The sequence below is a fragment of the Strix aluco genome, chromosome 7, assembly GCF_031877795.1.
Source record: "Strix aluco isolate bStrAlu1 chromosome 7, bStrAlu1.hap1, whole genome shotgun sequence".
In the NCBI taxonomy this organism is placed as follows: domain Eukaryota; kingdom Metazoa; phylum Chordata; class Aves; order Strigiformes; family Strigidae; genus Strix; species Strix aluco.
This window is the reverse complement of record NC_133937.1, coordinates 3,382,671-3,405,945: the sequence shown is the minus strand read 5'-3', so window position 1 is coordinate 3,405,945 and position 23,275 is coordinate 3,382,671. Positions and strand designations below refer to the sequence as shown.

At 41.7% G+C, this 23,275-nt stretch overlaps 1 protein-coding gene across 3 annotated transcripts in view; it reads left to right on the top strand.

Annotated features, from left to right (window-relative positions):
- Positions 1–23,228, top strand: part of MCU (mitochondrial calcium uniporter) — a 94,164-nt gene extending 70,936 nt beyond the window's left edge. Inside the window, exons 2-8 of one of the 3 annotated variants that reach the window (XM_074830195.1) lie at positions 8,491–8,560; positions 12,626–12,796; positions 13,737–13,841; positions 16,957–17,117; positions 17,597–17,800; positions 19,942–20,058; positions 21,272–23,228. In XM_074830195.1, the coding sequence (XP_074686296.1) occupies positions 8,491–8,560; positions 12,626–12,796; positions 13,737–13,841; positions 16,957–17,117; positions 17,597–17,800; positions 19,942–20,058; positions 21,272–21,406 (963 nt within the window). In that variant the 3' untranslated portion in view covers positions 21,407–23,228. Of the gene's footprint in view, positions 1–8,490; positions 8,561–12,625; positions 12,797–13,736; positions 13,842–16,956; positions 17,118–17,596; positions 17,801–19,941; positions 20,059–20,369; positions 20,547–21,267 lie in introns of those variants that run through there. The other 2 variants (XM_074830196.1, XM_074830197.1) reach the window with 2 other exon arrangements.
- Positions 23,229–23,275: the final 47 nt, after the last annotated feature.

Genomic DNA, 23,275 nt, shown 5'->3' with positions numbered 1-23,275 from the left:
CAATGAAACAATGCTCTTTAATACTCATATATTGGATTTTTTTTTCGTTTTCTTCTGTTGCTCTCTAGGACCAAAACTTGGCAAGGGAACATAAGTGATTTAGAAGTCAGAGTTGCACAGTAACAATCCTTAAGGCAGATAGCATATTTAGGGGAAGAATGTCAGGCATCCACCCTTAATTGAACAGAATATTTTTCCAGGGCTTCATGATAAGACATGTGTGGGACTAGCAAAAGGATTGATTTTTACTGTACTAATCACATCTGGCAGTGAACTGATGCAAACTGAACGTATAAAGCAAAGACGCATGCGGAGTTGAATGTCCTAAGCTTTGGTATTTTTTACAGATGAAAGCTGTTAAATTGGCCACAGATGTTTGTAGCCGTTTTTCTTAGGACCTGAACTTCTGAAAGCAAGAGTATCTGTAAAACTTATTTGGCACTTCTGGGCCATACTCTTAAACTCCCCAACTAAGTGCTTCATAAATCCTAAAGCTAATTCAGTCTCCGAGATTACCCTGTAAGGCGTAAGAGAAGGAGCTCCTTTTTGTCTTCAGTGTTTGGGCTGATTTGATGTGACTCTGTGGGTACAGAAGGACTGTCTCTTACTGTCCAAGGCACTCCTCTGCAAAGGCTAGTTATGTTTCTGTTCCACCAGTTCTCTTTTTGGACCAAACCCAGGTAAGCTTAGAGAGATGAGTTGGGGTTTTTTTTGGTGGTGTTCTTTGCTGCAGGAAAATGAGCAGGGAATTGATGGTGTAGGACTGCCCCAGTACTGGGATGTACTGGGTTGCTGCGGCTTGCAGAATGTTGTACATCTCTGTATTTCAGAGCACGCAGCTTCTCCGAAGCTGTACATATGCTGGCGCCGACAATGATGTCTGCAAAAGCCTGCTGTTTCTTTTCAAGAGCTGAAAGGAAGGTTTCCTCGTTCCTGAGTTTATTTCCCTGGAAAACCAGTGAGAGTTGGCTGCTCCCCAGCACACACCAAGGCAGAAGGAATTGCCTTGCACTTGTGGAAATCTCACTTTATAACTCTGCTTATTGTTTCATTCTTGATGTTGTAAGTGCCCGCAATGTGTCCGTAGCTGCTGTTTCCTCACCAGAAAGCTCTTTATGCAGTATGGCAGCAAGGTGGGAGAAGAGGGGTAAGAGCTCTTCTTTTAAACTGGCTATTACAAAGACCAAAGAAATTGCCTCCTGGGGTCAATAAGTGCTAGAGGAAGAAAAACAACAAAACCAAACAACAAAGCAACAGTAAGCTGCTCTGAGGGAATCACCGAGGGGAATTCATCCAATTCCTTCACTCTGGTTATCGTTTTCAGCTGTGAGTGGCTGAGGGAAACGAAATAATGAATTCTGAAATCAGTGGGATCAGAAGTCACTAAATGCTTCAAACTGCTTTTTAAAACCAGGGTTGGTGGCCCCTTTAATTTGAGAAGAGGTACCATCCTTTTCAGTACAGGAGGATTCAAGTAATGAATCTGGAAATTAGGGAAAGGAATTTAGTTGTGCTTTTGTACTCAGGTTTCAAAGCTGACACGGGCTTAAATGTATCATGGTACTTTGTTTAGTTTCTGTTTTTCAAGCCTTCAGAATGCAACGGAATTAAAATTCTCAGCTTTTTTCCAGTAACCATGAGGGCTGTATTAAAGAAATGGAATTCAAACTATCCTACTCCAGTAAAGCAAAAATATTTTCATAGTGAAACTGTGATCTGGCATCACAAACCGCAAGGGAGATGTTCCAGCCCTGCTTTGGGTTGCCTGCTTAGAGGCAGGAAGGACTATGTGAAGTATAGTGGATATAGAATATTTGGATGAGAGTATAGTGATCTGGTGTACCATGGCTATCGCCTGTTTCAAGTAAAGTAGGAATAGTGTCATTCTTCGAAAGTTGTTGACATTTGCAATAAAATTAAGAATACAGACTAAGAAAAGGTTTTGGGTTGAGGTTTTAGTTGTGGGGTTTTTTGGTGGTTTGTTGTTGTTGTTGGGGGGGAAAAGTGATGTGGATGTTAAAAGCAGTAGAGACTGCTTGATCAACGTGCTTAACGTGTCTGTTAAAGTTTCCAATTCATTACTTCCTCTTCTGTCTCTTGCCCTCAAGAGGCACTATGAAAGCCATCGAAAACAGTGATATTCCTGTTACTGATGTTCCTGCAACTCATCGTTGCAGCATCTCCACAGCAGCAGTAACGCCTGGGAGAAAGGTGCAATGAAGAATAAGGAGCAGTTGCTTCATCCTTTTTTTTTTTTTTTTCTCCTTTTCTGCAAAAAATTAATCTCCTTCCTCCTACCCCCACCTCTTCCTGGACACTGTGGACTACCTGTTTCTTTTAGGCAGATGGGCAAAGGAAGCAGGATGAGAAGGGAGTATTTATAGCTCACCTCCTGTTTATGTTCCTTTCCTAGCAGATGTGATGAAGCTCTGTACTAATGCTGGAAGAAGAAAAAATTTAGGCACAAATGAGAAGTGTGGCAAATGAAGACCATTTGCTAATGTGTAGGTCGTACAGAGTGCTTCCAAATGCAAAGATTAACACTTCCCACATTTTACTGGCATTGCCTTTTTTGTGTCCATCTCATCAGCCTGATTTTAAAACAAAAAAGAAAAACAAAATCCAAGAGGAACAGCTCTGCAGTTCAGACAGGTTCTCATTTGCTTGACCTTCATCCTCAGAAATGTTGCCTTATGGAGGCAGTGGGTGCAAAATGTTCTTTTCGGGGCAAAATCTGACCTCTCAAGTGGGATGTGAACAAGGGCGTACTGGCAAAGAGAGAAAAAAATTAGTTCAAGCCAGTGGGACTTAATCAGGCAAGTGTTCAGGTCCTGGGAGACAAGCCATATGGTTTAGGAAGGCAGCAGTTTGGACTTGTTGGAAACTGGGGAGAAAATTGTGCTCTGAGGTATGGGTCTCCTCTGCCTTTGCTGCCCGCATGTCACAGGAGCATAGCTCCCAGGTACAAGGGCTTTTCCCACCACACTTCCCTCTGGCCAAATGTTTGGGGTTTTTGCATGCCAGCTTGCTGCAGGGCAGCAAAGCGGGATGGTGAGAGTGATGCCCTTGAGAGAGTAAGTGCTGTTCTGTTGTGTCCCGGGCTCAGACAGAAACATGGTGTGTGCTTCGAAGGAGATAATTCACGTAATATTTACGATGTGAACATATCTAGAGACCATAGCAAAAACTTGGAGAAGGTTTTCCATGCAGGGTTGAACAAATCCCTGGTAAAGCTGGGCTTAATTTCAGATGAATATTGAGATATATATTTTTTTTTTTTTTGAAAGGGAGATCCTGCAAGCAGGCTGAGGTGTCCAGATGTCTCCAAAGAAGGGAGGTGGTGAAGAAGGGGGTGAGAGATGCAGGCAGAGATCTCGGATGCCAGACTGGCCCATTTTTATCTCTTAAGAGGCTTCTGAGGAAGCTGGGGAGGATACTGCAGAATGCATCCAAAACTAGCAGGGCAGTACCTGGGGGCTGGCAGCAACAGGATTCCTCTTTGCTGGTACTGTTAGCATAGTGGCCTCGATCAAGCCTCCTCCTTGTCCCCTTGTTGTCTTCAGGCCCACGTGAGGGACTGCTATGGGCATCCTTCCTGTTTGAGCACGACAGGACCTTTTCAGTCCTCCGAGCCCTGAATTGGTCCATAAGTGAAGGGCTTTATTTGCAAAACTTGCTTTAATAGTTGCTGTACTGGGTGCCCAGGGGCTGAGGGGTCTCTGAGAAGAGGCTGGGGCTGCCTCAGGCTGGTTCCGGAGGCCCCTGGTGAGGCACAGCCCAGCCCCTCAGCCCCACTGGTGGTGCCTTGGAGAATATGAGCTAAGAAAGGGGAAAAATGCTGGAAAACGGAGAGGAGGGCAAAAGTGTGAGGAGTAGCCCTGCAAGCATGGAGGAGGAGGAGACGTGCTCCAGGTGCTGAGGCAGAGACTCCCTTGCTGCCTGTGCTCCAGCATGGGGCCCTTCGTGGGCTGTAGCATGGGTGTTGCCAGAAGGAACCTCCATTCCCCTGCACCCCTCAAGGCAGCGGAATGAGTTGGCAATGAAGAGGTCAGATCCTGGAAAAAAGGGGTGGGGTGGGGTGGGAGGGGGGTGTGGCAATTTGTCTGTTGCTTACTATTATCTACTTGAATTGGCAGTAAATCAACTTTCCCTTAGTTGAGTCTGTTGTGCCAGTGACAGATGGGTGAGTGATCTCCCTGCCTTTATTCCATGAGCTTTTTCATCTTGTATCTTCCTGTCCTGTTGAGGAGTGAGAGAGAACAGCTGGCTGGGCAACTGGCCACAGTCAATCCACCACAGCTATATGTACTTAAATCCAGTAGGAGCTTACATACTGGTGCAAAAATATTAGCTGTTTTGATAAATTACATTATGGAGCTTGGACAGCAGATTTCTGGTCAGAACACAGTTTCACTCTGCATCTCCTCCGCTTTGCAAACAGGGCTGGTATGAGGGGGAAGCAAAATGAGAGGACAAAAGGGGACCCAATAACTTATGATGAAAGTACTGTTTCAGAGAGATCAAAATATAACTTAGTGCCGGAGCAGAAGTAGTTGGAGCCGTGAACTGAGGGGAAAGAACAATAAATGGAGCTCTTCAGCACTTTTGTGGTGGGTGGTTTGGGTTACTGTGGTTGCTTAGGGAAGCTTGCAGCAATTTTTGTCACAGATGCTGTCCAGGAGGTTTTAGGATAACAACTGTTAGAGCCAGGAAAGACTTTCAGTTTTTTATGCGGTCAAAGTTGGGATAGAGAGGAAAATGTTGCTTGTTGGAAAAGGTGAGCTGCTTCATGTCTGACTTAAGGCATCCTCATTTAAAGGAGGCACTTCATAAATTGTAAAATGTCATAGCTGGCCCTTACAAATGTATCTCTTAAAGATTTTGCTTACAGTAAGAAATTTTTACACAGATAATGCTCTGTTTTTCACAAAAGCTCTGCAATTTTTGCTGCACTGGTACCTCCAGGTAATGAGTTAGCAGCATGTTTTACTTGTGTTCTAGATCAAGGTATTCACCTTTTCCACGCTTGGGGTGTGGTTTGTTTTTTTTTTTTTAATTTGGACACCTTCTTTTCTGATTTTAAGTAGGGTTTGGAGACTTAGTACCCCAGAGTTGTTACCATTCTATCATTGATAATTACATAAAACAAGGAGCATGAGCTCTGCCAGATTGCTCCCTCTTTTCCCATCAGAGAGCACTCACTGGTAGCTAAAAGGCTGTTTTTTTCCAGTAGGGCTTTGATTAACTTTATCACTGATGGAGAATTGAGATAGCTACATTACAAGCTATAGATTGTTCAATATAGACCTTGACAAGGCCTGGAGGAAGTGTTAGTTTTTAGAAAAAGAACTGGGATTATTTCCTCTTGCTCCCTTAATCATTCTGGGAGCAAAGCTGCTGCTGCGTAACCCCAAGCCTCTTAACATGCATCTTACTGCAGATAAGACAAGAGACAAAGGATCAAATGGATGTGAAAAGTGAATGCATATGGTCTTCTGACACCCAGAAAGTTGTTCTGGTGCTTAAAGCTTCTGATTTCAGTGATCTGGCTTTGGTGCTTTTCACACTCCAAATACTGCTTATTTTGGAAGTGGTGGACAAATCTGTCTCAACTGAAACATGGATGTAGTGATTCTGCACTTCATTGCTGAAGTGGTGAGCTGTCGAGCATTTGTCTGCGGCAAATGATCGTGAGATATGGCCAGCAAAGCTTGAAACAAGTTCTTCTCCTCTGCCCCACACTGCTTCAGCCTTCTGGCACATTACTACATAAGGCTGTTGAACTGCAGACGTTGGATAAAGGGTTCAGACGTTTCTCTCCATCTCAATTTTAAAAAAACAGCCACCCTTCAAGAATAAAAATGATTGATGATTCCTTAAGCTCTTGCTAACCTTGGATGGCCGAAGGTGGCATTTAGGTCTCTGCTTTGAGTTCATTTGTTCCTTTTTTTTTTTTCCCCTAACCATTAGAGACTGTTTTCTTAGATAAGAAATTTCTAACAGCAGCATGTATCTCGAGGCGCAGTTCAGAACTGCAGGAGTGACAGATTATGTGTAGTTTAACCAGCATCTCTTCCTGTAAAACGTAATGGCAGCATGCTGCTGTGGGGTTAATGAAACAGAGTTGGTTCAGACCTGAATGGGGTGAGAGAATTGTCAGAGAGGTTAGACACCTCAGCTTTTCGATGAGTCACCTAACATGCCCTGGTTTTCAACCTGTTCTACCTTTTCCCCGGTTCTTGCCTGTGTTGTATGAGGGCAGGAGACTTCTGGAGCTAGCTTATACCTGTCAAGTACTCGTGGCCTTAAGGTAGAATCTTTGCAGACGCTAGCTGATAGTATCTTTCAGTTATATAGCCTTTTTGCAGTGGGGTAACGTTGGGTTTAGTGGGTTTTAGGGTTTTCTGAAAACTGCTACTAAATTTTTTGGGTGGCTGTGCAAATCTGGTAGAAAGGCAGGCTCTTGATGTGCAGCATTTCAAAAACAGATGATTAACTCCATGTAAAAGGAAACAGTAAAGCAGTGAAAAGCACATATCTCAAAGGCCAGCTCTGCAATGGGATTGGGTAAGATAAGTATATAAACAGTGCTTTGGTGGTGCTCTCTGACAGGAAGTCTTGTGTCTCACTGTATAAATTCTGCCCACTTAATATTGTATCTAGTCTGATACTATTTTTAGAAGGATTAAAATTGAAGTTGCTGCTTTCAAACAGGAAAAGGTATTTTTTTAAAACCTTCCTATAGAGGCTTCCCCTCCTTAGGTAAAATTTGGTTCTGAAAATTGGCTTACATGTAGTGCAGCTTCTGATCATTTGAGCTTCTGCCTTTTTTTTATAATAGAATAGTGATGCCAAGACAGCGGAGCTTGATTTGTCCAGGATGTGTGGCTATATCTGTTTTGCTTGGGTATTTTTGAGTTTTAAACCTGTTTTTCTTTAGGTGGGGGTCCTGGTTGCTCAGCAGTAGCACATGAGTGTTTATCAATCCAGAAGATCTGCTATTTTTTCAATTGTAAAAAGGCAGGTTTGCCCTTAGGTTCCCAACACATAGGGCTTTTTTACACATTATTTTTGCCAAAACATGCAACTTCCCACTTGTTACAGCTGTTTAATGCCCAGTTCTCTTTTCCTGTTAGCTGCCTGTTTGACTTGACCGTGGGAAGCTGAAAATGCAATTGCAAGGAGGAAAACTTGAAAATGACTTGACTGATTTTCATTGCCAAGACTGAGAAAAATGGAGTGTAAATACTGCATAAATGAGTGACTTTCCAGAGCTGTCAAAGGCACTAACTGCCTGGGCCATAGGTCCTGCTCTCAAGACAGACTGCTGTAGTTGACACTATCCTCGGTTTGCATAGTGGGCTTCAGAAGAAAAGTGAAGTAGCAGATAAAGCTATTTTAAGTAAATTATTGAAAGCAACCTCACAAAATATGGAGGTCTGGACAACTTGGCAGAGAAATAATCAACAGCCTGGGGTTTGTTTGCAAACTTCTGTTAGAAATTTACTTAAAAAACAAGCCCTACCTGCTTGATATCTTTATAGTAATGCAGGTTTGGCAGCTGTATTTTAGAAATCAGCAAAAAATATCCCAGACTATAGGAATGCCCATATTGGACTGCAGCTGTTGAAGAATCTGAGTGCTAGTCCACCACCATAGACTGATGAGAGCTAGTGTTGCGCTTTATTCTTTTTTAAAATTGGGCTCTTTTGTGCTAGAATGGTAATTTCACTGTTGGGGGGGAGGATTAGTGTATATACCTAGTGTGTTTTATCCTAGACTTCAAATCAGTCTGATTGTAGATTTTCATCAACAAATCAGTCCCTTGCTAAGGTTGCAGAACATATGAACCATCCCTACGCTTTCTTTTTTTTTTAGTAGCTCAGTATCACAAATTTTGTTCATCTTGAACAATTTGTTCTTCTACGAACAGGCGTGTTTACTACTTGTATCTTAGAGTTTGGCTTCCCTCTGTAAGAAAGAAAAATACATGTCAGCACAGAAAACAATATAAGAGAATGAACGTCTTGATCCACAACTCCGTAACCATACCTTACTGTTGCGCTAAAACTTTTTTTTAACCTTTAAAAATTGATGCTTTCATGTGATTTCTACTTCCCATGTCTGTGTAGTAATCTGAATTGATTTCTTAAAACTGATTAATTCAACGTGGCTTTAAAAAGCCGTTTTACGTTAAGGAGGAAGAAAAAAAACCCACAGCTGTTGTTATACATTCTCACTTTAAACTACGTGAGTAGCGAGTGAGGTGTGTGGAGGTGAACTTGGCCGAGGGGGAAGCCCTGCTGGGTGGCAGATGGTGGGGACAGGGCTCCTGGCTGGTGTCACCCCCGCGGCGGTGGCAGGAGATGCCGAGCGCCGGCACGGGGCTGGGGGCTGGCGGCAGGGGGGCAGGAGGTGCCGCTGGGGTGTGATTCTGCCAGACGAGCGGCACTGAACGCTTGGCTCTTTTGCTGTGCTTGTATTTTGTAGGTGCATCAGAGGCTTTCTCCGTGGCAGAGTGCGAGAGTGGTCTATTGCAGTACCGTAGTGCCCTCCGATGGTGAGTATCGCCATGCAGACGCGCTGGGCTCGCTTAAATCGTATTCCCTGACCCCTTTGCCGGTTGAGGCTTTTTTGGCTAGGAGGTAATCTGGTTTTGAACTGAGTGACTGACAACCAAGTCTAGAAGAATTAAGGAAACGGTCACCTTTTCTAATAACTGGCCTTACAAAACTGGACAGGCTTTATGGAGACAGATGTACTTTGCATGCAACTGTCCAAATTTTTTTGCCAGAGTTTTTCCTGGTGTAGCCATGAGGTCTGTGTGGTGCCAACCTTTCAGGGTACCATGTGCCCTGTTAATTTTATGGATGTAGTGAAACTGCACTTCATACCAGCTACTTGCTCAAATGGTTGGAAGCACTGTTTGCTGCAGTGAATACGTTGTGAAGCCGAGGCAACTTTGTTCCTTTATTTAAATTCTGGGGCAGTTCAGACATTAAGCTTTTTTGATAGGTTGTCATAACAGAAACAAAAGAATGCATTGGTGGAACTTGAAAAATCTCTGTGCTAGAATGCAAAGAGGAAACAGGCAGCTTTGAGATCATTGCCCACCTAACATCTGCATGCTGTGCGTAAAGACACTTAAACCTGACTGACACAAGCGGTTAGTGGATACTCTCCCCATTAAGGCTTGTTAATAAGGCCTGAAAGTTAATGAAGAAAAGGGTTCTGGCACAATTGCTTCCCCTGCCAGGATAATGAGTGTGTGCAAAAACAAAGAGAACATGACTGCTGCGGAGAGTTCAAAATAAAAACCTGAAGGCTTAAACAGGTAGAAGTGTAGAGGACGCATGTAAGGTTGAGAGGATAATGTAAGTGTGAAGCTACTTGCCTGATTTGATTTTACCTTGCCTCTTACTGGGCTTGAATATTTCTCTTGTTATTTCTTCCAATAACTTCACCTTTACCAGTGGTAAACGTTCAGCACTGACTTCTTTGTCCACACCCTTTTTTTTTTTACTGTACTTTTCTTTTGGCCTTGCATTGCTTAGGTTGTTCTTACGCAAGAACAGAAATCTTTAACAAATACTAATGACCTGTTACTGGTGCACATATGGTTGAGTCAAAACTTCGTGCTGCTTGGATGGAATTCATACCTCAAAGCAACCTCAAGCTTAATATAGCGTGTAAAGCTTTTGAAATCCTCTGTGCTCTTACTTAGCAGCGTCCCCGGCCAGGTTGTAGGTGTCTGTAAATGTAAGTGCAATACACTTGTATGCAGTTACTTTCTTCTACTTGTCCCATGTATTTAAATACCAGCTTAAAATTTCATCAGTAAAGGTTAGCCAGAATGTTAGTTCTATAATTAGTGAAATGCACAAATACTTTGTCCACTTTTTAACTTGTAGTCTTCATGCAGGCAATCCACAGGGCTGTCAGAGCAGAGGAGAGCAAAGCAGACAGGCGTATCGCAGTGTCTTGTTAATAACTTTTGCTGGAACTGTCTGTTGCTGTCTGTTAGATTTGTGTTATTGACATGTCTGTCCTTTGGATTTTTTCCTTTTTTTTTTTTATTTGTCTCTGAGCTCGTCCCCCTCCAATGCAGTAAAAATCTGAGCAGACCTTACTTGTGTGGGAGGTGATGAGAGGATCAAACTGGAATTATGGACTTTCCTCACTGGTGAATTAGGCTAGAAAATGACTTCTACAAGCTTTTTGTAAGGAAAACATGAACCAGCTGTAACTCCGGACTTACTGAGCCTGTCTTCCAAAGGGAAATGATTTGGAATTTAACACTTCACCTAAGTTGGAAATCCTTGAGAAAGGTTTTGTGTGTGCTACCAATGTGGGTGACCCTTGGTGCAGTCTGACCTGTCGTGTTTATGGCTGTGGTCTCCACCTGGTGTGTGGAGGGTTAAAATGCAGCAGGGCTGGCACTGGTAGGCGCTTCCTCCAAAGCTGGCAGTGATGGAGCTGCGGTGGTTGTGTTGTACCCATGGGGATACACAGAAAAGCGTTGGTGCACATGTTGTTATCTCTTCTGTTCTACAACAAACTGGCTCGCTGCCTGTATGATCAAGGTAGCATTTAAAGAATGTTTTTCATGTCTTGTGATTATGTAAACACTATGTAAGTTAATGTTCTATCTGCTGCTCACAGAACCAATGAATTTAATATTTAAGTGGCTATTTTAAGCTTCTAAACATGTTGATCATTTGTTCTGAGTTTGCAATCACAAGTGTAGCTAATGCTAATCTATTTTTTATCAGTCTCTTGCTCAAATACTTGAATGAAAGAATGCAAAAATCTGAAAGCTGGTGTCATAATGGCTGCTGATAAGGAGCTTGAAATTCTGTCTAACTGTCCAAATAAATTGACAGTTTGCTTTATTTTTTCAATAAATACCTGACTGTTGTCTCTGAGTCTTAAGCTTCCAAACATTAAAGCTACTAAAATACTGTCAGGTGTCTAAGCCTTGAGAATAGGCCTTTATAGGTTTCCAAATACTGGGGTCTCTTGGGATGCTTTAGTCATTTTAGATGTCCCTGCCTGGTCACTTCCACCTTGTCTTTAAAGATGACATGAGGACCTTTTTGTCAGCATAGGATAGCAATCCCCTGGAAGAGGGAAAATGCTTGATTGAATTCATGGAGGCGTGTGACAGTCAACTCAAAAGTCTGAGAGAACTCCTTTGGCTTTGTAAAAGTGGACTCGGTGCATCCTTTCTCACCATACGCGAGCCTCCCTTTTCAGGAAAGGCATGACACCCCAAGACTTGTGCAAACGATCCTGTGATAAACGAGTTCATCGTCTGGCAGCAAATCACTGAAAGGGGAGGTATGAAGGCCATTGGTGGCAAAACTTTCTGAACAGTGGCATGCTGAGAAATAGTTCCCTTTGGTAGTTAAAATTACATTATTTGCTTTTATTTTTACTTGCATTGGCTGCTTTGACCAACTAGGTTTGATGTTAGCTGCTTAAATTGACTTGGCATGTCAATACGTGAGTTAGATGAGTTTAAGTAGATGGTGTAGTTCATGTAGTTGGCCAAAGCTACAAGAGGTGGGAATTCTAAGCCAGATGCAGTGTGGGTGGGTGCGACTGCACAATCCTTGAGACATGGCAAATGCTCCGTGCAATAAAAAGGACCTTAGGTTTTTACGTAAGAAAAACACATAGCAATCCAAAGTGAATCATTTTTAGGTGTGCTGCTATATGCTAGTAACTACTGCACTTGGGAAAAATTTTGACTGTTTGTGACTCAGTAGAGGACTTAAGGAATATGAACTTTTAACTTCTCTTTTCTATATATGGATATCCCAAAGAGTGGGCTGTCTTTCTGGCTGTAAAATAACTAGCTTACAGTTCATGAAGGTCGCTACCATAAATTTTAGGAAGGTGCACAGAAATCCTTTAAGAATGCTCTTTCAAAAGCTCCTGACAGTACTAAAGAAATGGAAAATTTTGTTTTATCTACACCTAAGAAGTAATGTCTATCTTCTGAAGTACAAAGTGTATTGATCGCATGAATTTTAGATGAAATAACCTTGAAGCTTAAACTCAGAGTGCTGTTCCTACAGTCTCATACTCCTGACTGTTCTCTTAAACATTTGTTGCCTCAGGACAAAGAGGAGGAAACCAGAATTAATACAAGAATAAAAAGGTTTGAAATAGGTCCTTGCTTGATGTTTCCTAATATACACAGTCTGCTTTTGTCTTTTGAGCTATAAATCCTGATAAATTGCACAGTGTTTTGTCTTCCATAGTCCAAAATACTTAGATTCTCAAAAACTAACCAAAAAGTACTATGCTGCAATGTGGCTTTTAGATATCCTGTTGCCTTTTAGTATAAACATGATTGTGCTTAGAGTAAGTATCTCTTTTCTACAAAGCATAGAAAGTTTAACAGCTACTGCCAAGTTAATGGGAGGGAAAACCTGACATCCCTCCATTTTCCATTGATGGACACATCTATTGATAAAAGAACAACCAAAAATTTAGTCTGTTTTACGTTCAGCTCATAACCATGTTTGTCTCAGTCTTCATGGGACAAATACAGAACTAGTACGACAAAATCGGTTCATTTTTAATGATAAACTTGTATTTTTTTTCTTCTCTGTAGAAGTGACGGTGGTTTACCAAAACGGGTTACCTGTGATTTCTGTGAATCTTCCATCCCGGCGTGAGCGTTGCCAGTTCACACTTAAACCTATCTCAGACTCTGTTGGTGTGTTCTTACAACAGCTGCAAGCAGAGGACCGAGGAATTGATCGGGTTGCAATCTACTCAGCAGGTACTCTTATTTACAAATTGATTTACTTGCTTGCCAGCTATTTTCATCCAGCCTTTTGCTTTTTAAGTAACAGTTTGCTATGGTGCAAGATCTTCAACATTCCTGAATAAGTAGAAGGTAGAAATGCAGTTCCTAGAGTAAGAATATTGTTAGTTATCCCTGTATAGTCAGGTCTGCCAAAGAAATCTAACTGTAGAGTGGAGGAGGAGGAAAATGTTCCTAATGCTTACTAAATGGAGGTGAGTCCAGCTCAGTGCTAACGGAGGCGCTTTTGGTGAGTCGTACTATTTAGTAGGAAAGATGCAAGCAGTGCAACCTGTGTAGAGGTTCTAATTGATTTGTAAGGCTCTGGGTGTAAAAGGTGGTACAAGGGAAACAGTATCTTGCTTAGCTATGAGAACTCGGTCATGTTTTCACTTCACGTGTTTCTTACTTCACCGTTTTGCTCAATTGCTATGTGTCTGCTAGCCACCAGAGCCCTGAAACATTGTTAGGACGTCTTATGAAAGTGCCATCAAAGCAGGTATTTCCTTAGAAGTCTTGGCCTGGGAGGGAGCGGGTCTGTTTGCTAAGTTAATGATGTCAAAGCTGTCCAGTACCAGAGATTGAAATAATTTCTAATGCCACTGGGGAGAGATGAAGGTCACTTAAGTGAATTGTATTGCAAAACATAGTAAAATATTCAAAGAGTGCAGAGTGAAGGGAACTGCTTTTTAGAAGATGATCCCAAATATCACAAATGGAGAAAAGCAGCTGCATACATAGCTCAGCTAGTATTTGCTATGTAAGGTCTGCTGGTATATTTGGCTCCCGGTGTATATATATCGTCTGTGGGAAACTGTAGGAGTCCAACAACTGGATTTGAGATGGCATTTCTACTTAGCCCCAGCATGTTTAGGTACTTTGTTTCTACTGTTTAATGTCTGTGTTTGCCTTACAGATGGCACACGTGTTGCCTCCTCCACAGGCATAGATTTGCTTCTGCTGGATGACTTCAAACTGATCATTAATGATGTCACGTACCATGTTAGACCACCAAAGAGAGGTAAACCAGTCTGGTTCTGGTAAACATCAGAAATTTCAGTGTTCAGTTCCCGCTTTAACTGCAACATGCTTTATGAACTTGTTCGAGAAGGTGAAGTGTTATTTCTAAAGGAAACCTTGCAGTTTCTAATTGTGCCCTTGGGGTCTAATTCAGTGATATCCAAGTAATCGGAGTAGTCAGTGATGAAAAGCAAATATTTGTTCTGCTCAAACACATTACACCCCATTAGAAGAAATTACATTTCTTCACGTATTCTTCTTATTTTGTAAATTTTTCTGAATTTCATTCTAATTACTGGAAAGTGATGTCATTTAACTCATTCTGAAGGAGTACAATTCAAAATGGGAGTTAGAGTGATGCTTATATTATCTGATTTGAAAGAATAAATAATTCCTCACCTAACAGTTAACGTTGTTTCCTTTTAAGTGTGGTACTTTGAATGTTGCAAGTAAACCTTGTGAGCTAATAAACAGTGAAATAAATGAAACCATGCTCTTACAAGGTTTACGTTACTAAGAATCGAATAGGAAGGGAAACCAATCTCTTTTGAGTCAATAAGAAAATCCTTTTAAATAATGGGCTTTGGACATTTGTGTAATTTTCAAGATGTGAAAACTTGCAAGAAGCTTTTGAGACACTCCAGAGTTAACTGGTGGAGGCAGGAACTTTGTATTTTCATCTACCATCTACTCTTTCTTCTAGGCAACTTTATAGCTTCCTAAAGCACCAGGTTCTTGCATGCCTATACTTACCTCCAAGGACTTAAACAAAAGGACCAGTTTTGGAAATGTTGATCTGCTTGTTGCTTGGCTCACAGATAGCGGGGGATTTTTGTATACATTATTATTCTGTTATTGTTGCAGGCAAAAATGTGAATTTTGCAAGCGGTATTTTTCTAAAAAGAATTTTTAGCCCTGTAGACAGGCAAACAAATTAGGAAGGATTTATAACTTGACTTGCATGCCCAGTGGAGGTTAGATGATGGAAATACCTTCCCCTATTTATCTGGATGTTTTCCCTAGTGTTTGGGCTTTCCTGTCTTATGCCTCTCTTCAAGAAGTAGATAATGAACGAATCATTCATAAGGCAAAAGCTCTGAGGGAACTGTTAATGTTCCTTTTCCATCTTGACCAGCCTGAATAAGGCAACATGTTAAAAGCAAGTTGATCTACCAAAAATCAGGAGACTGACCATATCTTTTGAGTCTGAGACTACCCTGGGTGGCTGACTTTTAGGAAGATCTGCTGCTCTATGCCATCTTTCTTTGTAGATGTAGTTAGTTTCCAAGGACCTTTTTGCAAGGAAAATAGTAAAGACGTATCCTAGCATTTTATTTTTCACAATATAAAAATACCACATAAATAAAGAAATTTGACTCGGGGAACTTTGTCCTTAGTATGTGGGAGACTCTGGAATTGAGAGGGAGTGCAGCATTGGGTGAAATACCATTTTTCCCCTGTCTGTGGATTAGACTGACCTCTGCTAGAGATGTTTTTTTCCAATCTCCTTAAGAGCACCTTAACAGAAAACTTTCCGTTAAGACTGGGTATCTAAATCACTGGATATCTCACACACATACTCTCAGTGATGTCACCCTACTGCTCTGTGTCCTGAACGTGGTGTTTGCACACACTTACAAGACATCATAAGCCACAGAGGTGGAGTGAGGATTTTAACAAGGTATCTCTTCTAACTGTTAGCCCCTGAGAGCAGGTGATGGTATCAAGCCTAGCTGGTCTAGTCTGTAATTTTTAATACAATTAAATGAGAACGCAACCATGGTGTCTGTTTCTGCACTGGAGAAATTGCTGTCCCAAGGTAAGGTAATTCATATGTCCCACTTGCCTAATGTTTGAGGGAGCGGAGTCTGTGTCGATGCTTTTGGTTAGCTTGCCTGTGTGATATACCCATTGTGCACTGGTAGGTGAGCTCTGGGATCACCTAGGTTACGTGAAATTGCTGCCTCTGATTCATTTGCTAAGGAGATCTCTATAGTTAGCTTGTATTAAAATGAATGTGCCCGTAAATAGGCACTGAGATTAGTTCTGTTAAACTTTTCAGCTTTTGCTTTTCCATTTTTACAAAATCACCCTGTGTGTTTTGAAATGGAAATGCCAGAACACTGTAATCTTAAATACTAAGTACTTGTTGATGGTCACTTCAGTAGGAACATGTGTTGTTTTCTTCATATTATCCCTTTAGCTGGGAGGGGGATATGGTGTGCTTCATGTGCCTTGGCACAGGCAACTGAGTCACTTTCTTTCCCTTGAGTTGCTAGTGTTAAGTTGTCCATAGCTTTTTACGCATTGGTAAAATCATATTTTAAGATAACCTAAGGTACAAGCCCAAGGATGCTAAAAAAAAAATTAATTTTTTAAAAATCTATTTCTTTATTTGGCTCATGTGAAGTTCTTTTGCAGTAATTTGAAACCTGTTTTTTTTCCATATGGAGCCTGTAATACAATAGTACTAGTCACAACTGTCTTACAAATTGATTTCCTTTAGGAATCCTTTTTGTGTTGAAATGCTGGGATAAAGGCAGTTTCAGTTGGTGGCCCTGTTACTGTGTCTGTTTAAATACTGTGATGGGAGAATTTCATTGCCCTGTAGGCAGCACAGCAGGGGGCAGCCCACAGCGTTGGGAAACAATTCCTGGCGTTGGTACTCGAAATAATTATCATAACACTGCATGTCCTGGGGCCACAAACCCAAGATGTTTGGCTGCTGTCATCAATAACTATGGTTGCTGATGTTCTGTAAGTCTGAATTCTGGCTGTTTCTTGACAGCTGGTGTGATGGATCATAGCAGGTTAGTTGTTCATTTGCATCAAGTCTCGTACATAAATATGGATCAGAAGCAGCTGTTGATATCTGGCAAGCTTAATATTAACTGTCTCTTTTCCTTATTCTGATCAAATTTTAGGAATATCCAATAATAAAGTCTGATTTTCTTTTGAAGAAATTGCGTTGTCTTAAAGCGTTGGAGTTCTTCCAAAGGCTTCTTTGTTGAAAAGATAGTTTCATACATTTCCTGTGCAGACTAATAAGTTTCTGAAGCGCATATGAGAAGTTCTGTGGATACATGCATATAAAGTAGTCTCTTTTTTTTTCCTAGAGCTCTTAAGCCATGAAAATGCAACGACGCTGAATGATGTCAAGACGTTGGTTCAGCAGTTGTATACCGCCTTGTGCATTGAGGAGCACCAGCTGAACAAAGAGAAGGAGCTGATAGGGAGACTAGAGGAATTGAAGGAGCAACTAGCACCGCTAGAAAAAGTGAGATGTTTCTCTTTGTATTTTACTTACCCTCCAAAATCATCCTTAATTTATTTCAAGGTTTTAATTAGGTTCCTGGCATGCTTTGAATAGTTTTAAGACAACTGAAGCAAATGTTGCACTAAGTGTATACCAAGCCATGCCTGGTTTTGGTTTCTGTGTGGAAGGATTTTGTTTCCTTGCTTTATATAATTGGAAATGAACTTGGTAGTAAATAAAGACTGGGGCTAATGCAACAGAACATCTCTGAACATAGAGAATTAAACACCTGTCTGAGGCATTCAGAGCATGCTTGGAGTAAACTATGGATGATAAGAGACTGATGGAAAAGTAGTCTAGATTTGTCTGCATAATCTAGACTCAAATCATGTTTCAAACAACATGAATATAAATACAAGGTACTATTTTTACATTATCTCTAAATGATATTAACATAATTATTTTTGAGAATACAAGGTGTGTGCTTCTGTCTTCTGTAGGTAAGGATGGAGCTCAGCAGAAAAGCAGAGAAGAGGACAACCTTGGTGTTGTGGGGAGGCCTGGCCTATATGGCCACTCAGTTTGGGATTCTGGCCCGCCTCACCTGGTGGGAATATTCTTGGGACATTATGGAACCAGTCACCTATTTCATCACCTATGGTAGTGCCATGGCAATGTATGCTTATTTCGTAATGACTCGCCAGGTAGGACTTGTTGTGCTGATGTTGACGCTTCAGTAGAAGACTTTTTAAGCTCTACTCCCTAGGAAAATAGCAAAAATGTGCCTGTTTAGAAGTAGCTTTGTCATTTCCTTATCCTGTCGGAACCTAGATGCCACTTGATTTTATTTGTGCTGTCCGGGATGGTGGTGTATGGTTGTGAGATTTTCTGGTGGTGGTCGTTGCTGATTTCCTGGTTGTCTTACCATGATGCTTATATATGTTTGGTGGTTGACTGCTTTAGCTGTACAGGTTCATCTACTGACAGATAATGGTTTCTGCATGCTGCACCCACACACAGCCTCACACACATTGACTTGCACCAGAGGCCTCCAAGTGCTGTGACTTATTAGCTTAGATAAACTATGGGTGCACAAGGTACCTTCTGAGTTTCAAGGAAGCCCACCTCTCTGACATGAGATGCTGGCCTTTTTAGTGAGATGAAGGTTCAGGGATCTTGTTGGAAATGCTTTTGCTTCGGTGTTTTATGGATCTGGTCTCCCATCCAGATCCTTCTCTCAATCCTTGTAGTTGTGGCAGACTATGTGTGGGTTTACTAGTACATGGTTTGTCTCATCACTCCCTCCTAAACTTGATAATCCCACCTAAGTAACAAGGGATGGCTCGAAGAGTCTCTACAGTCACAAGACCATCAGAACAGATGCTGCAGGTGTTCCAGCAGAGTGTCCCAGGGGTCTGTCAGGTGCATCATTTCAGGGGCTGAGGACATGCGTAGCCCTGCCAGGGCTGCTGCAATAGTTTCTGCCAGGTGTGGTTGGAACTTCTGCTGTGTTTGAACTCAGGTTTGATGTTTTAATTGTTATCTGTATCAATTAGTACCTCTTATGCCAGACCTTAAAATCTCAGTGTTTCTGGGATGGCGTGACACTGAACGCAGCTTTTCTTCACCTGATAGCCCTGGTCGTTGCGTACCAGACACAGAGGCTGTGGGGTGTTCCAGTGCAAGGGACAGTTAATTTCAGCAGGCAGACCTGTACTTTGTGGAGGCTATGTGGGATTTGGTGTGAACAGCTCTGCTGCTCCGAGTTATCTGCACGCTCTAAGCAGCTGTGACTTTTTGCAGTAGAGTATCCCTGGCAGAACGTGTGGTATTAGGCTCTTGTTCTTGCTTGCATAGCTTGGTTGAGAGATGAACTCATAAGCAACTATTGTTGCTTTCATTAGCTGTTGCATGTTTATGACCTTAAAAAGAGAGTAAGGGCCATCTTACAAAGGCTTTCTTCTGTTATTTATAGCTTTTTTTTTTCTCCCCACAAACTTGTCAGTATTGGAACCCTGAAATGTGTTAGTTTTTCTTCTCCCAGCATGGAAGGATTCACACATTGGGGACAGGAGGGAGGTGACGGTAACTCACTGCTGGAGTGTAAGATACTAGTAGAGAAGCAAATGCCTGTACTGGGTCTGGCTGGGATGGAGCTAATGTTCTTCACAGCAGCTGGTATGGTGCTGTGTTTTGGATTTGTGACCAAAACAGTCTTGACAACACATCAGTGTTTTTGTTACTGTGCAAGCACTCTTCAGGAATATCGAGGTCGTCTCTCTTACTCCTCCCCTACCACCTCCACACACACACCACCCCCAGGAGTAGGCTGGAGGGTGGTGACACGTTGCGAAGGGGATACAGCCAGGACAGCTGACCTGAACTGACCAAAATAATACCATGTAATGTCATGTTCAGCAATAAACTGTGGTGGGGGGAGTTTCTCCAAAGCAGCTGTTGCTCAGAGACTGGCTGGGCATTGGTCTGCTGGTGTGAGGTGCTGAGTGATTGCTTTTGCATCACCCTTAAGGGTCTTTTTTTCTTAATTAGTTAAGCTGTCTTTATCTTGACTCTAAGTTCTTCTTGGTTTTTGCCCTTTTGATTCTCTTCCCCCATCCAACTGTGGAGGAGTGAGTGACTGACTGACTGGGTGGGGGCTTAGTTGCTGGCTGGGGTCACCCCACCACAGTGGGTCAGCACAGACAATGCTGTCTGGTCTCGTGCCTTCACTGACAGAAACTAGTCATCCTCCCAAAACACACCTGATACATACTGTGCTAATGGTACCCTGTGTTGCAGCCTGTTGTGGCTTTATTCCTATCTTGTCTCCTTTTTTTCTTTTCAGGAGTATGTATATCCAGATGCCAGAGACAGACAGTACTTATTATTTTTCCATAAAGGAGCCAAAAAGACACGATTTGATCTAGAGAAATACAATCAACTCAAGGATGCAATTGCTCAGGTAACAAGAGTTTTTCCAGAAATAAGACAAAGAAATTACTGCTTGCTAGTTCTTAGTTACTATTAATAGATGCACCTCAAAGAAGAATGGATGTATCTTAAGTTTTCAGCCCATTTTCTTGTCACAGCCCCAGTGCAATCACTGTGAATTGGCTTTGATTTGCGCAGGAATAGAACTGCTGGATGTGTAAATCAAAATGAAACGGTTGCCTATGTCTGTAAGGGCCTTTTAGAAACTGCTGGCAAATCTTGAGTTGCTTCAGGCACTTCATGCCTCAGAGGAGCCTAATTCAAGATTTCCTTTCTTCTCAGCTCCTACACACCAGATGGATTTAGTGAGGAATGAAGACTTGCATCCATTCAGTTCATGTCTTCTTGACATAGCACTTCAGTGCACCGGTTGCAGTCCTGGAAAATAATGTTCAAGAAATTTAGCTGTATTGTTAGTGGCAATGGGGGCAGATTTCTCATATTCTGGAGGCAGACACTTTTGGCAGACTGTCCACACTGTGGGATCTGTTCAACAAAGGAGTCGGGTAGAGATCTTTCCTCATATTTCTGAGATACTTTCTGCAGAAGGATGGTGTAAGCAGGAAAAGCAGAGCTACCACATGCTTTTTCACTGCTCCATATCATTCTCTGTTTATTCCCAGGTTCTGAAAATGACAGTGTAGGATATGCAGGGCAAGATGTGTTCTTCTCTTGCCTTGGAGAAGGAGTGCTGCAAGGAGTAGAGGGAGATCAGGGCTAGGCTCTCTTGGTTTCATGAGAAACCCAGAAAAACTTCTGAGTTTTCTCATGCTGTGCTGAATATAGATATCCTTGGGTGGCTGTATTTTCAGGGAGTCTTTCTTCTGGAATCAACCATTCCCATTAATTTAGTTGGGTTTGTTGGTTTTTTTGGTGGGGTTTTTGGGGGTTTTTTTTAAGAATGTTCCAGTGAGTTTCTGGGAATCAAATCGTCCCTACCATATTCCTTTTAAGTGGCTGCGTGTAGCCAAGTTTAGAGAGGTACAGAGCAAATATCTTTAAGTGCTGAGAATGGTTTTCCCAAATATGAGCCTGTTGCTTTGTTTTACTTTTTGAATGCTTCCCTTCTGGACAGGAAAACCAAGGAAATATGGGAAAACTTTCTATTCTGTAAAGGGGAATGGTATTGGGGGAAGGTGTATTGGGAGCTTGTTCTTTATAATGTGTCTTTTACTTTTAGGCAGAATTGGACCTTAAGAGGCTTCGAGACCCACTGCAGGTTCACCTGCCCATCCAGCAAATTGATGAAAAGGACTGATCAGCAAAGAAGCTCTGAACCCCGGCAAAAACCTGTTCATAGCTCTTGCCTTTTTAATTAAAGCATTGCAGGTGGAAGCTGGGAGGTGGTATGGGGGTGGAGGGTTTTTACCTTTAATCAAGACAAAGGACTGTTGGGGGGAATCTCTTAAATATGAAGATGGGACATTGTGGAATGTTAGTTCTGAAAAGGGCTTGGCAAATAGTCACATTTAAAACCTGTCTGAATGGCAATTGTGTACAAATACAGGATTGGGGGGGTTCATGAAAAGAATGTAATGCTGGGGTGTTCGGGGGGTGTCTTCTTCCAGCTTTGCAGGGTCTGCCTCTTGGTAAGACACCAGCAGCCTGCTTAGCTTTTTTAATTTTCCTTTACCTGATTCAGATCTCTTTCCCTCAAAAAAAGAAAAAGGAGAAAAAGAAAACAACAAAGAATTCAAGCCACTTGGAGCTGTGGCTGGTGATCAGAACTTGCGCTCCACCACCATTAACACGCACACTTCTGATCAGACCTGGTATCTTTTATAAAGTTACTACAAGACTGCTTTCTACTGGAAAACCGTGAGCTTCCACTTCCCAGCCCACCCCATGTGCTCCACTGACTTCCTCCTTTGCTTATTTGTAGCACAGATTGGTTGTAGCCAAGTGAGAGAAGGAATGAGTTTTCTTCTGGACATTTGATAATTGATATTTTGGATTATTCCATAATAACTATAGAAACTTTACGTCCCTTGAGCTCCTTCTAGAAATCAATGGCAGCATTGCATGAGAGGTTTTTTATATTCAGTCTTAAGGGAGGGAGATTCCCCTCTTCCTACCCCAAATCTGATAGCCACCTGGACTATGAAATTATGAAGGTGTAAAGGATTATGAAACTGTCACAGAATCATGACTCCTGCTTTTAAATGAACAGTTTTGGAACATGGAATAATTAAACTTGATATTTGATTGCTTGTGTAACAGGATAAAAGGTCTCGTATATGGTCAAAACATTTTCCTTGCCCAGAGGCTTTTTGAAAGCCTGGGGTTCTTGCAGTGCAAGACACAGAACTACTTCAGTTCTCTAACACTTCCCCCTAATTAAGTAGCTTTAAATGAACTTTGCATCCACAGGTCAGAATTTCTTAGGAGTGGCTAATGACATCTCTTGTTCTTAGCTAAAAGAAATAGAGGAAGGAAAGTCAACCCATTGCCCTCTCTTCTAGCCAAGGCTAGCTGATTTCTAAGCAGATAAAACATCTCTTCATTCAAAGCAGGTCAGTCTGTTTTAGCATCCTGCTGATAAATACTGTGGAGACAGGATGAAGGTGGGAGAAGGGCACTAAGCTTTATATACAGAAAGGCTGGCTGCTTTTTTGATGTTTCACTACTACTCCTCACTGTGTCATGGAAAGAGGCTTCTGGGTTTTTTTTGGAGAACCATGTTTTAAAAAAAAATAGGAAAGAAAAAAATCAGTATTAACTAGATGCCAGGTGCCTTGCAGATGTGGAAACACAGCTGGGATTGCTGCCTCTTCTCACTCAATGGCATGTTGGACCGAATGGGTGCATGTTTCTAGTTTTGTTTTTTTTCTCCCTTCCCCTTTTTCCTCTGTCTTTCAATTTAATTACATTGCGTGATTATTTTTTATCTGTTTTATCCTGTTTGTGTGGTGAGTTTTAAAGGGAAAAAATTGAACACGATCCTGTAGCTGAATCCTTGGTGTGTGTTTGGGATGAGGGAGGGAGCATGGAGAAAAGTCCTTCTTTAAAAAAAAAACAAAAAACAAAAAACGCAACAAAAAACCAGAAAACTGAACATGTGTAAAATCCTGTATCATTTATCAAATATGTATAAAAGAGCAATGTACTTCTGGAACAATAAATAACTATTCAATTTTTGAATCAGTGCTCTTGAATAACGTTATTTTGCCCATCTGAGAAAAGAATAT